Genomic DNA, 16,858 nt, shown 5'->3' on the forward strand with positions numbered 1-16,858 from the left:
AATTTGGTTTTCAGAAGTCATGAGCTAAAGAATTTTACTTGTCTTTATCTGTATCATCCTTGCAAATTCGCCATCATTGTAGTTTTTGGACTAGAATCTTTTCATTGAAGTGGCTAGCAAGTTGCTTTTTTTTGGTTTAGCTCTACAGGTTGATGTCTTTATGTTTACTCCAAACAAGCCCTTCCACAGAGCTTTCTAGAACAGAGGTCCCTGGGCAGAAAACCCACGGAACAGGATGCCAGTGCTCTCGACTGGAACTTACAAGGTTAAAGTCTTTCCTTGAACCTCATCAGAAGCACATCTGAACCCTTCCTTTGGCAAAAAGGTATTGCTAGCAGGCAGGATCAAGGGCACTACTCTTTCAGTTTGTCTGACTGAGAGGTGTTTATCTCTGAAGTGTTAAGAGTCTCCACTTGAACTTGAGGGTTTAGGTGCTCTCTTGTATATGGGAGATGGTCACAAGGTTTAGAAACCCCCAAGGAGAGAAATTAACTCTTATGTCAGGAGCCAGGACACTTTGGCAGTGATCTGTGCAGTTGTGGTTCCCAGCAGTGTGACAGAGGCTGGGAGAGTGGGATGGGGGCAGGAAGCTTGGAGGAGAACAGATAAGTGATTGACAGTGTCCATCCCAATTTTCACCTGAATGTCTCTGTTTCACTATGGAAGGAAGAGAAGTAAACAAGAAAAGGGGGAGCACAGTGAGGAGCAAATAGGGTATTGATCAACATGCAGCTAATTTGGGCGTGTTTAGGAAAATCATGCATCCATTCTGTAGATGTGAGGACAATTTGGCCACATGTAGTTGGTAGCCAGCCCTGTTCATGGTCATCATGTTGACAGCTGTTTGAAATGAGTATGAACTTGGCTCTTCCCGGTGTTGATAGCATAGTCCATGACATCAAGCTGAGAATGGAAATGTATGTTGTGGAAAGCAATGGAGAGTCCATTTGGCTGTGCCCCCAGATAGGCCGAGCAGAACCACGCTCAGGGCACCCTCCCCAAAAACTCACATCATCTGTGTTGTCTTAAGTGAATTTTCTTCCTGACATCCTGTGATTATGGCTCCCATAATTGTGTTAGGCTGCAGATTGAGTTTTTATTCTTCTGCATTTCCTTCTCTCTCCTTTTTCTCTGAGCATCTGAACTGGTAATTTGGTTTGCTTATGACAGAGTGCCTCATCGTGAACTGGCACTTCCGCCACATATGTGCAGTTGTTTAGCATAAGGACATACAGCTGGCAATGCCTGCCTGTGCAGACAAAGAGCACCCAGGCCTGACCTGAGAGTGTGGGGATCATAGACTGTCCTTCTCAACATTTGCTCAGTGTTGTTCCATTCCTTGCCAGGTAAGAGAAGAGGGACAATTCAGGCATTTCTGGAGGAACCAAATCTAGACCAAGACCCTGAGCCCCTGAGCTTTCTCAATAAGCCCTTTAGGACACATGCTTCTTTGACAGTGCTTTTGCTGGTTAGAAGTGGTTTTACTCCCTTGGGGTTTTGGGGTCACAGCAGGAGTCATAAGAGCACCCTCATCCCAGGTTTCTTTATGAACCATACAGCTAGGTGCTTACTGGAAAGGTGAGCCACTGAGACTCCAGGGATAGTAATTCAGAGCTGGAATGGTTGAAGTCTTAGTTGGGTGACTCCTTAGAGATGAATCCCTCCAGAAATCAATCTTTTTCATTTCTTTGCAGTGACCACCACTCCAGAGAAAATATTTTCTGAATTTCGTTAAGAATGTGGACCTGTGGCAGACTTACTTCGGTGACCTCAGCTCAAACAGCTCAGAAAGTGGAGAGACTTTCAAATCTCAAAATTAATCTCTTTAAATGAAGCCAGCTCTGACCAAATGTACAGGGCTGCTTGAAAAGCTAGTGTCAGATAATCATGGCTGCCAGCCTAAAATCAGGCTCTTGGTTGAGGAGGTCAGCATGAAGGCCAAGCAGCCGCCCACACCGGAGGCTTCCTCCAAGTAGACGCTGCCACAGAAGGACAGGGAGAGAAGTGAAGACACATTTTCTCTTATCTTTCAGAATTGAAGACTAGATAGCCTCTGCAGCTAGATCCATTTCAAGATGTACTGATCCAGAATCCCACTTAATGGTATCTATGCTTTTTCCAGCTAAATTTTCCCCCTGGCAAATTGTGAGCTAGATCACAAAAACCCAAATAGTTTATTCTAGAGGGTTCTTTCTTTCTTTTATTTTGGTGGTACTGGGATTTGAACTCAGGGCTTTGAACTTGTGAAGCAAGTGCTCTTCCTCTTAAGCCATACCTCCAGCCCTAGAGAGCTCTTTTTATTTTGTTAAGAGTATGGGATTTTCAGTGCTACCACTCCTGTGCATCTACTCTAAGGAACATCAGTCAGGATACAGTAGAGACACCTGTACACCAATGCTCATTGCAGCACTGTTCACAATAGCCAAGCTATGGAAAAAACTCAGATGCCCTACAACTGATGAATGGATCAAGAAATTGTGGTATATATACACAATGGAGCATTACTCAGCCATAGGAATAATGACATGTGGTTTGAAGGTAAATGGATACAATTGGAGGACATCATGATAAGTGAATTTAGCCAGGCTCAGCAAGACAAAGGCCACATATTTTCTCTCATATGTGCAAGATCGATCCAAAAGATAAACATATACACAAAAAGAAGCATGATCATATACAAACTCAGATGTAGAACATGCTTGTAACAGTGGAACTACTCCATGGAACTTGGGGAAAGAGGGAAAGGAAAAGGGAAGATAGAGCATCAGTAATACCACATAACATAAGATATGAAGGTAGAGGATAGAAGGATGTGTACTGAAAGCTGTTGAAAAACGGGGGTGGGAGGTAAAGGGGTAAGGGAGAGCACTGGAAGGGGTTGAATAGATCAGAGTAAAGAATATCCACAGCAGAGATACATTGAGAAACCCCTTTGAACATCAACTTAAATATTAAGAACAAAAGCAAGACTGTAAAATAGGTACAGTGTGTGTGTGTGGATGCTAGAGGGAGGGGGAGGGTGAATGAGGGGATTAAGGGGATGGTATATGGTTGATGGATTGCATATATTTATATGAAATAGAAAAAAAGCCTCTTGCAATTGTTTTAAGTGGGGTGGGGAGGGGGATGAGTGGGAGAGGATGGGGACAATGTAAATAACGTACGATATAAGCCTAATTGGAATTGTCACTATGAATCCCCCCTCATATGAGGAATATATCCTGATAAAAATATTGTAATAAAAAAAGAATATGAGATTTTGGTGACGATAGAGGTGGGAGGGGACAGGTGAAAATATTTGTTTATGGCCAGCAATATTTTTTTTTGTCTGTATTGGGGATTGAACTCAGAACCTCACACTTACTAGACAGGCACTCTAACACTTGAGCCATGCCCCCCCATCCCTTTTGCTTCTACTGTGTTTTTGATAGTGTCTCATACTTTTACCTGGTTTATATGTGGATGGGAGGTAATAAAAAGAGGAGGTCGTCTGTTTCGCTTTCAAGCTTGCTGTTGAATGGCAGATAACTCGTTTGTTTCTAGCTGAAGAAAATACATCGATTCTGAGGATGCTACCTGGAGCATCCCTTTGCCCCGCTATGGAGCATCCTGCATTGGGAGGTCCAGGGAAAGATTGAAACTGTCTGGTCCTGGTGAAAAGAATCTTTGTTCAGATTATGTAACCTACTCTGAAAAATAACCAAGAAACAGGCCAAAAATGGATTACAACCAAGAGCTTTGTTGCTAAATTCGGTGAGGGATGGTCAGAAGTCCTTCTGCTAGGGCAAAAGTTATATTGAAGTGATGATGGATCTTAAATTTAATTAAATACATTATGGAATGTTTCAAACATATTAGGGCTGAAATAATATAAAGAGAGGGAAAGGAACATGGGGAATTCTTGGTGCTTTATTTTAAACATTCAGAGGCTAGATTTAATTATATTGGTTCACTTACTTTCAATATTCAACTCTAGGGACCTTCAAGGGAAGATGTGAGGGACAACAGTTGCAGAGCTGTTCTCATTGCAAGATGACCAAGATTTCTTGTCCCTGGTAATAATTGCTTTGATAAATGTATAAATTACAGACCACCAGGATTTTTTTTTTCAGGTATAATGTGTGTGATTATAATGTCTGTTTCATGTGTCTCTGTGGGTTTTATTTCCTTACTTGCACCCCCATGGTGCACAGTGCATATTTTATTGAGGACACCAATGACACATGAGAAGGGATAAGTCCTCGCTTCTTTTTGGTTTCTACGTGGGACGTGTATAGAAAGACAGAAGATTATCCATGTGTTGGTGATTGAATTGGGGTGAGAATTCAGCCATGGATGAAGGTCTCTCTCATTTGCAAATGCTTTTTCTGGGATGGGTGGTTGAGGACTTTTACTCTTTACAGCCATGTGGATGACACCATATTGTGGTTATAGCCAGATTCATGCTCATACCAGGAAATGAACTTTATGAAGTAGATGATAAACTAAACATATTTCCCTCAGAGATGGGGACTTGGGAAGCCAAGTCAGTGAACTCCCCATTCAACTCAGGGGTGACCTCGCACACAGCCTTGGTGGATCCGGGGATTCATGGGCAGTGTCCACCAACGTCATACTGCAGCCTGCTGGAGGAGTCATTCAGTATAGATTCTGGGAGTTGCAATGGCACAGGCTGCAGTCTTAGATTGTTTTTCATCGGCCAGGCCCCTGGTGTGCAGATGGCATTGCTGACAGTTGTGAAGGAACTGCCATTTCCACAGTTCTCTCTCATTCCAAGAGAGTGGCATTGTCACAGGAGTAGGGATGATAACACTTTGGCTTCACCTTTCAGGTAGATGTCAGCCTTGTCTTAAATGCTGAGGGTTAAGTGGGTTCTATGACGTGTTCAGTATCCCATCACCTTGTTTGATATTGGAGGAATCATATTCGTGAAAAATGGAGTTGGAATTCCCATTGACTGTACTTCCTGTTGTTGGCCTTGACGGTGCCATTAAATCTGCTGGGGTAGAGTCATTTCTGCACATGGTGTCCATTATAGAGGGCAAGAAAGGATTGCTGCAATGTCCACTTGGGAAGTAACCTGGTCACTAGGTACCCAACACAGGCAGATCCTTTGAATCTGACTTCTGTCATCATTCCTGTGATCGGTGCTGGCACTGCACAAAAAAGTGTGACTGTGTTAATTTGAGAGTGGCTGTGACAGCTGTGTGAGTTTTAAACATGAAAATGAATGTAATCTATTTTAGACTAAGTCCAAGTAGTAAGGTTGGCTAGCAAGTTCAGAATCATTTGGTTCCTGAACTGAATTTCAGATAGCAAGTAGCTATCTGTTATTGGTGGTGGTGGTGGTTTTTAGCAGTTTTGTTCGTTTGTTTTACAGTGCTGGGGATCAAACTCAGGGCCTTGCCATGCTAGGCAAGCACTGTACCACTGAGCTAGTCCAAAGCATGAGTTTCAGTAGCAAAGAATTTGTCTAATGCTTTATCTAAATGTATTGAATTTCAGATTTCAGAAAACAAGAATTTGGTTAGTGTGAGAGGCATGAAGATTTCCCATGCTTTTATCCATCCATCTATCCATCATCCTTCCAGTCATCATCCATCCATCCATCCACTCATCCACTCATTCACTAGCACCTAGGCTTGTTGCAGGGACTGGGAGTAAAGCAGCCATAGTTTAACGAGACACAATCATATAAAAAGAGTGAAGATAGGAAGCTGCATAATTGTAAAAGTGCAATTAGGATTCCCAAAGCACTTAGTCTGTAAGATGGATTTTTTTTTAGTTTAAATATGTACATTGAATATGGTTCACTATATTCGGATAAATTTATACCTGGCTTTAGCTTGCATATGTGCTCTGTGCTTCCTAGGACTGAAGGAATCCATTAACTCAGTGCAGTTACTCTGGATGCGATGTCCAGCCAATGGTGAGTACAAAATACTGGCTGGGAGCTCCTTCTGGACTGTTCACTGGTGGGACAGTAGCGAGAGGAATTTGACAATTTCTCACCACATGTGAGAAATTTGTGCATAATTTCTAAGCTCCAAGGGCAGACAAGTAGCCTCAATTGAAGGATTAGATCCAAATGATCTAATGAACTAAGAGAGAAGAATTGGGGTTTTTCAAGGACAAATGTCTGTTCTCATGTATTATGCATGCCCTTGCTTGACCTAGAGGCAGTAGTATGTCAGGTGCCAGATGGTGGGGTGTGGTAAGAAGACAGTAGTATTTGTAAATTCGAGCTCCTCTTGTATTATTGTTGGCAAGATACCTTGTCTACATCTCAGTTTCCTCATCTGTAAAATAGGGGTGATGTGACCATCACAATAAAGAATTCTGTAATAGCTGGGCATAGAGGTACACATCTGTAATTCCAGCACTCATGGAAGCTGAGACAGGAGAATCATGAGTTCAAGGCCAGCCTCAGCTACATAGCAAGACCCTGTCTCAAGCCAGGCGCTAGTGGCTTACACCTGTAATCCTAGCTAATATCTAGTATCTAGCTAGTACCTAGTATCTCGAAAATACTCCTTACGAAAAAAGGCTGGTGGAGTGGCTCAAGGTGTAGGCCCTGAGTTCAAGTCCCAGTACCGCAAAAACAAACAAACACACAAACAAAAAACACCCTGTCTCAAAACCCAAAAGAGAAAAAAAAATCTGAATCTACACTAAAAAAAATCACTACAAAATGTTAGTTATTATTTAACCAAACTCTTTCCTAATAATGGAAAGGAAGTCCAACCGGTTTGAAGTGACTTTCCCGACATCCATATATGTGGCAATTAATTAATCTTTGTTCTTAAAAATCTTTGTCTTAAAAATTTTATAAGCAGATCTGAACTAGATAAAATGGAGCATCAGAAGCAAAAGAAAATGCTGTGGTTTTGTTTTTCTCACTTTGGTTGTTACCTGTTTTTATGGAACTTAGGCGTGTGAAGACCAATTTTCTGAAGGTCCTCTGTGGCAGAAGATGTGCTCTGTAATCTCTGTTTTGGTACCTTGGGCATGCGTAAAGGTTTTTTTTTTTATTATCTTTTTAAATTTGAAATTGCAGTTGCTTCTCCCAGTGATTATACACAACACCCCCTTCATCAGAGACACCAAGCAGAAAGGCTCTGAATTTTAAAGATAAAAATATTTAATCCAAGCTACTCAGGAAGACCCCATCTCAACAAACAAGCTGGGAGGGTTGGTACATGCCTGTGATCTTGGCTGTGCAGGAGACATAGGTAGGAGCATCATAATCTGAGGCAGGCCCCAGGCAAAAAGGCAAGAACTACCTCAAAAATAATTAAGGCAAAAAAGGGCTGAGGCATAGCTTAAGTGGCAGAACACCTGCCTAGCAAGCACAGACCCTGAGTTCAAACCCCACTACCACAAAAATAAATAAAGAAGACAATGCCAGCAGCCTGAGTGGATGGTCACCATTTGAAAACAGCTTTTCAAAGTAGAAGGTAGATAGTAGTTTCTAGACAGCTCCGCAATAACCAGCACAAAGAACTGCTTTTAATTCATACCCTGAAGCCAAGTAGGAACCCACAGAGCAGCAAATATACCAGCGAGAGAAAAAAGACTGAACTGCAGGGTCGGCTAGGATTTTTGAAGAAATTGCGTTCATTGCTCCCAAATTCTTCTAGGGAATCAGTTTATCAGGCATTGTCAGTAACAACCGTGCAACAAAGGACTTCAAAGACATGTGGAAGAGGTGCATGGGACCCATCTGGACTTCTGGTTTCCCTTTTTCTTCACTGAGCTATCATTCATATGCAATAATCATCACCCTCTCAAAGTCCATGATTCGGTATATTCATGAGTTGTGTGACCACTCACCACTATTTAACTCTGAAACATTTTCATCAGCCCCCAGAGAAAGCCTGTATTGGGCTGGTGGAATGGCTCAAGTGGTAGAGTGCCTGCCTATCAAGCGTGAGGCCCTGAGTTCAAACCCCAGTACCACCACACACACACACAAAAAAAAAAAAACAAGGAAACTGTATCCTTTAGTGCTCATTCGCCATCCCCCTTCCCCCCCCCCCACCCCCGTGCCATACAACAGGGCATTTTTTTTCTCTGGACTTGTCTGTTCTGGACGTTTCCTGTCAATGGAATTCTACTGTATGTACCCTTTAGTGTTAACCTTCTTTTCACGCAGCATACTGTTCTCAAGGTTCATCCATGTCACGACATGTATCAGCAAGTCATTCCTCTCTACAGCTAAATAATAGCCCATTGTAAGGATATACCACATTTTATATATTGGATGATAGAATTGTTGAAACATTTGGCTATTGAGAAGAATGATGCCAAAAACATTACAAGGTTCTATTAAAGACTTATGTTTTCTGCTCTCTTGAGTCTATACTTAGGAAAGGCTGGTGTCTTGTTATTCAAATCATCACATTAGTAACCTGAAAAGGAAGATGTGCTGGGTGTGGTGTGCATCTGTAATCTCAGCCTCTGGGAGGTTGAAACAGGAGTTTAAAGCCAACCTGAGCTACAATCATGAGTTCCAAACCAGCCTGGGGTACACAGTGAGACCCTGTCTAAAAAAAAACAGAAAGGAGGGAAAGAAAGGGAAGGAAGCAATGAAGGAAGGAAAGAAGGAAGGGAGGGAGAGAGGGAGGAAGGAAGGAAGGAAGGAAGGAAGGGAGGGAGGGAGGGAGGGAGGGAGGAAGGGAAAGGAAAGGAAAAGAGGGAAAGAGGGAGGAAGATGCTGTGGTCTTTGTGTTAAGTTTCGTTCTCTAGTCTCTGATGGTGTTAAAGAATGATATAACTAATTCCTGATTAAAAAAATAATAAACCCATGGATCCATTCTAAATCCCAGTGGCTCACAACGTCTCACCAATGAGATGTGAGGGATATCTTACCTTCCTGTTAGTCAACAGTGAATCTCTTGGATATGATTTCACCCATGGTGTAGGGGGCCCTGGGTGAAGCCACAAGGCAGAAAGACGTTAGAGTTTATCAAAGTGTGTGCGTGTGCGTGTGTGTGTGTGTGTGCGCGTGTGTGTGCGTGTGTGTGTGTGCGTGTGCGTGTGTGTGCATGTTTGTGCGTGTGTGTGTGTGCATGTTTGTGTGTGTGTGTGCGTGTGTGTGCGTGTGTGTGTGTGTGTAGATGTAACTTGAAAAGAACCTCTTGGTGCCCTGGGATCCTGCAGAAGATTTGGCTCCGTGCACTCCATGGGATGGGAGTGCTCTGTGGGAAGGAGGACAAGTCGGGTGGGGGGGCACCCAGCCATCTGCTGTGTACACAGAGGTGAATGTGTGGATTTGCTTTCAAAACTCCTGTAGCTGCCCTACTAGTAATAATGTTGCCTCAAGGATCTTCTGTTTTCTCAGCTGTTTAGGTTTTCTCTGTGCTAGTGTGTGAAGTAAAGTCCTGCTGTGCAGTAGACAGGCACAGTTGTTATTTGAGACTGTAATAACCAGAAAAACGCATCACACTACAAGAAGACATGCTGTTTCCTCTGCCAGCTTCTAAGGGGGCCCAGCCATGCAGACAGTCCTATATTGGAAGCTCTTCTAGGATGTGACAGAACTGGTTCACTAGGAAGCCATTTGTCTGCCTGGGATCCACAGTAGACTACACAGAGAACCAGATTTTCTGTGTACCTATGTGTGTCATTTATCCTGCAATCTGAGAAGAAGGAAGAAAATTAATTAATCCTCTTCATAAAAACCTGTCAGGCCCCTGAGCCATCTCTCAGGGAGAGAGATGAGCATCACGCAGGGAGACCCAGCCAGTTGGAAGGTGGCAATGATCTGTAATTGCTTCCTCAATTACCTTCTCACAGAGTTTTGCTTTTAGGGCCAAGCATTGGGGCCTCAATCCAAAAGAGCATGATGGATGATGGAACTTAATTGGGTCCCTTTAGGTAGAGGGACCCCTCAAGAATTAAGAGCAAAGTCCTTCATTTACAGCAAACCATTCTGAGTTAATCATTAATTCTCCTTATCTGAAAAATAAATGGATAAACCATTCTCTTCTGTCATAGTTTTTAAATAAATTTAATTTTGTAGAGAAGTCTTAGGTATACAATAAAATTGAGCAAAAAGAACAGTGTTCCCGTATTCCCTCTTCTTCTCCAACCTCCCCTGCTGTCAACATCCCCTATCAGAGTGATACATTTACTTCAGTCCATGACCCTACATGGAAACATCACTGCCACCAAAAGTCCATAGTTTGCATTAGGGTTCCCTCTTGGTGTTACACATTCCCTATGTTTTGACAAGTGTATAATGACACACATTCGTCATAGTATCATACAGAATAGTCTCAGCGCCATAAAAATCCTCCATGCCCTGCCCATTCATGTCTCCGTCCCTCCACCTGCCCCCCCATCCCCCCCATTGACCACTGGTCTTCATACCATCTTCACAGTTTTGCCTTTTCCAGAAGTCAAGCAGTTGGAATCACTCAGTGTGTAGCCTTTTCAGATTGTCATCTTTCACTCAGTGATATGTATTTAATATTCCTTCATGTCTTTTCATGGTTTGATAGTTTCTTTTTTAGTGCTGAATAGTATTCCATTCTTTGGAAGTACCATGGTTTAAATATCCATTCACCTACTAGAAAACACCTCAATTGCTTCCACATTTTGGCAAATATGGATAAAGCTGCTATAAACATCCATGTGCAGGAGTTTTTGTGGGGATAAATTTTCAACTCATTTGGATAAATACTAAGAAGTATGACTGCTGGAATACGGTAAGAGTATGTTTAATTTTGTAAGAAACTTCCAAATTCTCTTCCACTTTGGCTATACCATGTGCTCTCCCTCTAGCAGTGAGTGAGAATTCCTTTTGCTCCCAGTCCTCACTGGTATTTACTTTTATCAGTTTTTTGGATTTTGGCCATTCTTGTAGGTATGAGCTGGTATCTTATTTTTTAAACTTTTTTGTTAGCGGCTATCAATTGTACAAAATAATGGGTTTCATAGTGACGTTTTCATACATGCATACTTTGATCAGTTCCTTGTTTTAATCTGCAATTTCCTAATGACATGTGATGTTAAACCTTTACCATAATGCTTTTATTATCTTAGACCAGTTTTTCTTTTCAATTCTGTCAGACCCAGCACCTCCATTTTTTTTTTGAGGTGCTGGGGACCAAATCCAGGGCCTTGCCCATGGGAGGCAAAAGCTCTACCAATGAACCACACCCCCAGCCCTCTATTTTTACAAAGTTTGATGGTGCTTTTTATTGAACCAGTGAAAGCATAATTTTTGCTAAGTTTCAATTCACATGCTCTGAGAGAACAAAGATCTTGTCTACCTTGTTCTCCATAGTAGTCCCCAAACCCACCCAGTACATGATTCCTAGTAGTTCACTCAGTAAATTTTACTGAATGTACTGGGTTGAATGCGGACTCCAGAAAAATATGTCCACAGCCATTTCTTTCAGACAGGTTTAAATGGAGGATCTTGAGCTGAGGAGCACAGATTATCCAGGAGTCCTTCTGATGACAATTGGCCTTGTAAAAGAAGGTCAGGGAGACAGAAAAAGTAGAGACAGACAGAAAAGGAGGAAGCAATGTGATCACAGGGGCAGGGACTGGAGTGATGGCATCAAAGAGTGCCTAAAGCCACCTGGAAGTGGAAAAGGCAAAGAAAGGACTTTGTCCCCAGAGCCTCCAGAGCGAGAGTGACCCTGCTGACACCTTGATTGCAGCGCTCTGGCCTCCAAGTCCTAGGCAAGCACTCACCTACTTTGCATCTGTACAGAGTTGCCTGTTCTGGACATTTATATAAGTGAAATCATACAACGTGTAGTCTTTTGTGTCTGGCTTTGTAAACTTAATAACACCTTTTAGATTCTAAATACACAGTAATACTCCCTTTACTTTCTGGAAATAAAATTTATAGGTAATGTGGACTACCTACACATATTATTTAAAAAACTAATATGCCTTGTAATAAAAATAAATCTTTTTTGGGGAAATACTAGGGTTTGAGCACACGGCCTTAGGCTTGCTAGGCAGTTGCTCTACCATTTGAGCCACACCCCCCAGACCTTTTTTGGCTTTAGTTGTTTTTGGATAGGGTTTCATGATTTCTGCCTGGGGCTAGCTCTGACCATGACCCTCCACCCTACATTCTCCCACTGAGGTGGGATGATAGGTACATGTTACCGTGCCCAGTTTATTTGTTGACATGGAGTCTCTCGAACTTTTTGCCCAGGCTGGCCTTGAGCTGCAATTCTCTCAATCCCCACCTCCTAAGTAGCTGGGATTACAGGTTCATGCTGCATACTTGGCTAAAAGTAACTTTTAAAATAACTAATTGCTGGAGCATGTCTACAGCAGAACATTTCATGGTATAGAAGACACTCTGATCCTACTTTCCTGAGTGTATCTCAGTGAATGTGCCAATTAAAGTGCCCTTGCATTTAATTTAAAGCATTGCATTGGTGACCTGATTGCCACAAGTGCTGAACAACTCTTGCTAAAGTTCTAAATAAATAAAAGTTTTGTCTTCCCTCTGATTATACTAGTAATAATAACCTTAGAAATGCCAGTCTATTTTCAAACCTTGCTTAAGAAAAATATTTGGGGCTGGGCACAGTGGCTAATGCCTATAATCCTAGCTACTAGGGAGGCTGAGATCAGGAGGGTAGTGGCTCAAGGTCAGCCTGGGCATAAACAAGAGATTCTATTTGAAAAATACTTAAAGCCAAAAGGGCTGGAGGGATGGCTCAAGTGAGTGTGTGTGTGTTATATAGAAGTGTACATATATTTGGTGCATATATGTGTGTGTGTATGTTGTGTTAGTCAGCTCTGTGTTATGTAACAAGATACCTGTGGTAAGCAACTTAAAAAAAAGGAAAGATTGCCGGGCACTGGTGGCTCACGCCTGTAATCCTACCTACTCAGGAGGCAGCGATCAGGAGGATCGTGGTTCAGAGAAGCCAGCCCAGGCAAATAGTTCACAAGACCCTATCTCAAAAAAACCCATCACAAAAAAGAAGGACTGGTGCAGTGGCTCAAGGTGAGGCCCCTGAGTTCAAGCCCCAGTACCACACACACACACACACACACACACACAAAGAAGATTTATTTTGGCCCAAAATTTTAGAGGTTTCGGTCCATAGTCAATTGGCCAAGTTGTTTTTGGACCTATGGTGAGGCAGCATACCATGGTGGGAGCACGTGATACAGGAAGCTCCTCACCTCATGGTGGTTAGGAAACAAAGCAAGAGAAAGTAGCTGGGGTCCCAGTACCGTTAGGAGCACAACCCAGTCACCTAATATTCTCCTGCTAGGCTCCTCCTCCTGAAGGGCCCCCACCTCCCAGTAGCACCACAGGCTGGGAACCAGGCCTTCAACACACAGGCCTTGGGGGAGCCACTGAAGGTCCACAACTCTAGCGTGTACCCATAAAATTCTGTGGAAAATGTTTTCCAAAGCTTTTTTGCATCACAGTGAGACTTCTGTTTGTGTGGCTGCTTTCCCTACTTGAGGACAGGGACATAATACAGGGCTTGGCTTGGCCTAGGTCACTGTCATGAATGGCAGAAGCAGAGGCAAGCACTCTGAGAGTGATTCTCTTTCCCTGCCACTGGAAAGCATGGCTCTGCTTTCTCTTCCTTCACGCGAGCTGTCTTTACAGCCATTGTTGTTTGAATTTTACTAATCAGAAGCAATGTGTAGGTGTGGTAATATTTTTAAATGAAACGAACAACTGTCCTAATTCTTTAAAACATCCTTCAAACATAGAAGGCGAAATATAAATGAAGTCAAAGGAACTTGTGAACTTCCAGGAAATTCAATTTGGTCTGGAGGAAGGTTTACCCAATCCGGCTTCACGTTACAGTTTGAAGGGTTCCTGTCTCTGAGGGTTTACGTATTTCTCAGTGAGCTAGAATTAGTCAGCCTGCCTGCAATGTTTTGTTTACCTTGGCAGTAGGGAAGTGGCAGGGCTAGAAGTGTGTTTCTTGTGCTTCTGAGAAAGTCTTGGTAGCTGGTAATATCTGCACGGTTTTCAACTCCCCAGAGAAGTCAGCTGGATGTGGTTTTTACAGGTTCACAGGAGGGAGGCGGGAACATAAAAAGAGCTGGTCTCCAGGAGCGCCCTGGCCTTCCTGCTAATAAGGCATGGTAAAGAGGTTAAGTTTCAAAGTCTGATTAGAAATCACAGCTGTGGAGTAATTGTCGCTGTGGTTTTACAGCCTGTGGATTTGGCCTGCTGTGCACAGGCGGTGACTGCAGGTTTTTAACCCAGGCACAGCGCCTGGTGGGGGCTGGGGAGGTGGGGAGGAGGTGCTGCCCGGAATTAACCAGCAACTCAGGGAGTGGAACGAAAGCACCAGAATGTGGGAACTCCTGAAGCAATCTGGCTGACTAATCCTGATTCTTTTGAACTCGTCCTCCATCATAGGTTTTGTTCCAAAGCAAGAAAACTCCGTCCTTGGAGCAGAAATTCTAAGTCAGTGTGTCTAGAGAGGACCCTGAACGTCTGCACTTAAAACAGCCTCTAGTGCTAGACATGGTGGCATGTGTCTTATAGTCCCAGCTACTCAGGAGACTGAGGCAGGGGGATCTCAGGTATCTAGTGAGACCCCATTTCTAAACCAATAAACAAAGCAGGTGGTACAGGAGCGGCCAATGCTCAGACCATGTGGAGCTGCAAAGGTGATGCTTGTGTAAACCCTTCTCCCTTCTTTCTTGTCTCTTCCCTCACAGCTCGTGTACGGTCCTGTAAAGTTCTTTGACAAAATAACACATAGTCTCATTGATTTGTTCATTTTTGGAGAGTGTGAACATGAAATTCTGATTCTTCATCTGCTTTAAAATAAGAGGAGGCAGGAGATTTCTTCATTAATGGCTTCATGGTGAAATCATTTGAACAAATTCCAGATTGAGTTGTCTTTATGGCTTGGAAATACCCACGCCACTTCTTTTATTGATGCTCCTGACTTTTGAAAGCACATCAGTAAAATCCAGGATGTTCTCCACATTCATCAGGAGTGATGGTGGCATTCAAAAACACATAGATGTTGCAGAGGTCACTTTTGTGACTTGAAAACATGACTGCCTGATGAACTATTAGACCCTCTTGAGTCCAAGACCACTCCTGTGGCGTCACGTGGTGGTTTAAGACCCAGACTCTGACGCTGGACTTTCCAGACTGAGGTCTCAACCACATGCTGTGTTCTTGATTTGCTCATCTGTACAGTAGGTCTGTGTTCTATAGGTGTTACTGGATGATACCCATAACCTGTATAAGAGCTATTTAAGTGTTTGTTAAATATATGACTAAAATAAGTAACATGTGTTAATATCTCATTTTGGTTGCTCAGTGGTTCTGTAGACTCAAAAGAACCCACTCTCTTTTTATGAACTAAAATGTCATCTTACAAAACTTTGTCCGCAGGTAACTGATCAGGGAGGAAAGAGACTTCAGATAACAGACTGGGATCCCCAGTCAAGCTATCCCATTGAGAAACACTCTTTCTTTCTTTGGTTGGACTTACCTCCATCCTTTGGCTTTGCAGTTGGTGATGTATGTCGGTCAGGTGGCCAAGGATATCTTGAAGTGGCCCCGCCCCTCCACTCCACCCGTTGTGAAACTGGAAAAGAGAGTGATTGCCGAATTCGGGATGCCATCCACCCACGCCATGGCGGCCACTGCTATTTCCTTCACTTTCCTCATCTCTACCATGGACAGATACCAGGTAAGGCACTCCTGGGTCCAATGTCACCCATGAAATATGGCGGTAACTAGAGGTGCAACTCGTAAGGGTCTCCTAAAGCTGTTCTGAGGGACTGTAAGGTTTGTGAGGCAAGGACTCAAGGGGACTGGAGTCTTGTGATGACATTTTCCTCCTAATTTAGTACGCTGATCAGTTTGTGCCAGAGACTAGGAATGGACACCCTTAGTAATCACACCAGGAAAACAAGCATAGCACCAGTCCTTCCAGGTGACCAAGGGCATTTTACCTCAAGCTGCTGCCTACACAGTCTGGAATCAGAGCTCTCATTCTGTTTGTAAAGATCCTCCAGGGAAGACAGGATTCCACCAAGTCCCTCGATCAGACTCCCCAGGCCCAGGACAGAAAAGACCCAGATTACCCCTGGGTGCCTCTGCTCCTGGTTAGGGCTCAGCTATCAGAAATGATTGCTCCATTTTTTAAAAAAATAACATTTTTTAATAAATGCTAAAAATAGAATTTCTTTTAATATCCACTTAGATGCTAAATATAAAAAGTGAAATCTTTTCAAAGTTATTACTGCTAAGAAGGTTTGTTTTATTGTTTCAATTTGAGGCATATTACTTTAATTTTGTGTTTACTTTCATAAATGTTACCTAGAAACCATTGGAAATTTTAGATTTCATTCAATCTAGCAGTTTTGTTTCACCCTGCCCTTTTACCCAGAAATCTAGGGAGAGTTCACACTCCAGGTTATGTGAGAATGGAAGTTAACCTGACGTGGTTGGGAGAGATCAGGACTGGAATCTTGAAATCTTCCACCTGGCCTCCTAGGTTTAGGTCCCCATTGTCTAAATGGGAAAGGGACAGTCATAGGGAATCTATCCCAATAGATATAATCCCGTGTCATAAATTACTTAAATGTCATGCCAGGATCAAAAATGCCTGAGCTCCCCAGGACTGTCTGCGTTAACTTAGTGCAGACTTCTGAGCTGTGTTGAACATATGTTCACCAGCCCAGGAGGACATTGTGGGCCCAGCACCAGCCCCTGCAGGGTTGCTGTCAGTACCCAGAGAGCCTGGCTGTAGGAGCAGAACAACAACCCTTTAAAATCTTTTTGTTTTTGAAACAAGGCCTCGCTATGTAACTCAAGCTGGCTTGGAACTTGAGATCCTCCTGCCTGCGCCTCCTGAGTGCTGGGATT

At 43.0% G+C, this 16,858-nt stretch overlaps 1 protein-coding gene and 1 non-coding gene across 5 annotated transcripts in view; both read left to right on the forward strand.

The window, feature by feature from the left end:
• Sgpp2 (sphingosine-1-phosphate phosphatase 2) overlaps positions 1-16,858 on the forward strand; it is a 103,479-nt gene that overhangs the window by 54,134 nt on the left and 32,487 nt on the right. For 3 of the 4 annotated variants that reach the window (XM_074071836.1, XM_074071835.1, XM_074071838.1), the window contains exon 3: positions 15,498-15,677. In XM_074071836.1, the coding sequence (XP_073927937.1) occupies positions 15,498-15,677 (180 nt within the window). Of the gene's footprint in view, positions 1-3,130; positions 5,930-15,497; positions 15,678-16,858 lie in introns of those variants that run through there. The other variant, XM_074071837.1, reaches the window with a different exon arrangement.
• Positions 7,890-7,962, forward strand: Trnad-auc (transfer RNA aspartic acid (anticodon AUC)). Its single transcript has one exon. It is a non-coding gene; the product is annotated as a tRNA-Asp (tRNA).

Source organism: Castor canadensis, chromosome 4 (genome assembly GCF_047511655.1).
Source record: "Castor canadensis chromosome 4, mCasCan1.hap1v2, whole genome shotgun sequence".
In the NCBI taxonomy this organism is placed as follows: Eukaryota; Metazoa; Chordata; class Mammalia; order Rodentia; family Castoridae; genus Castor; species Castor canadensis.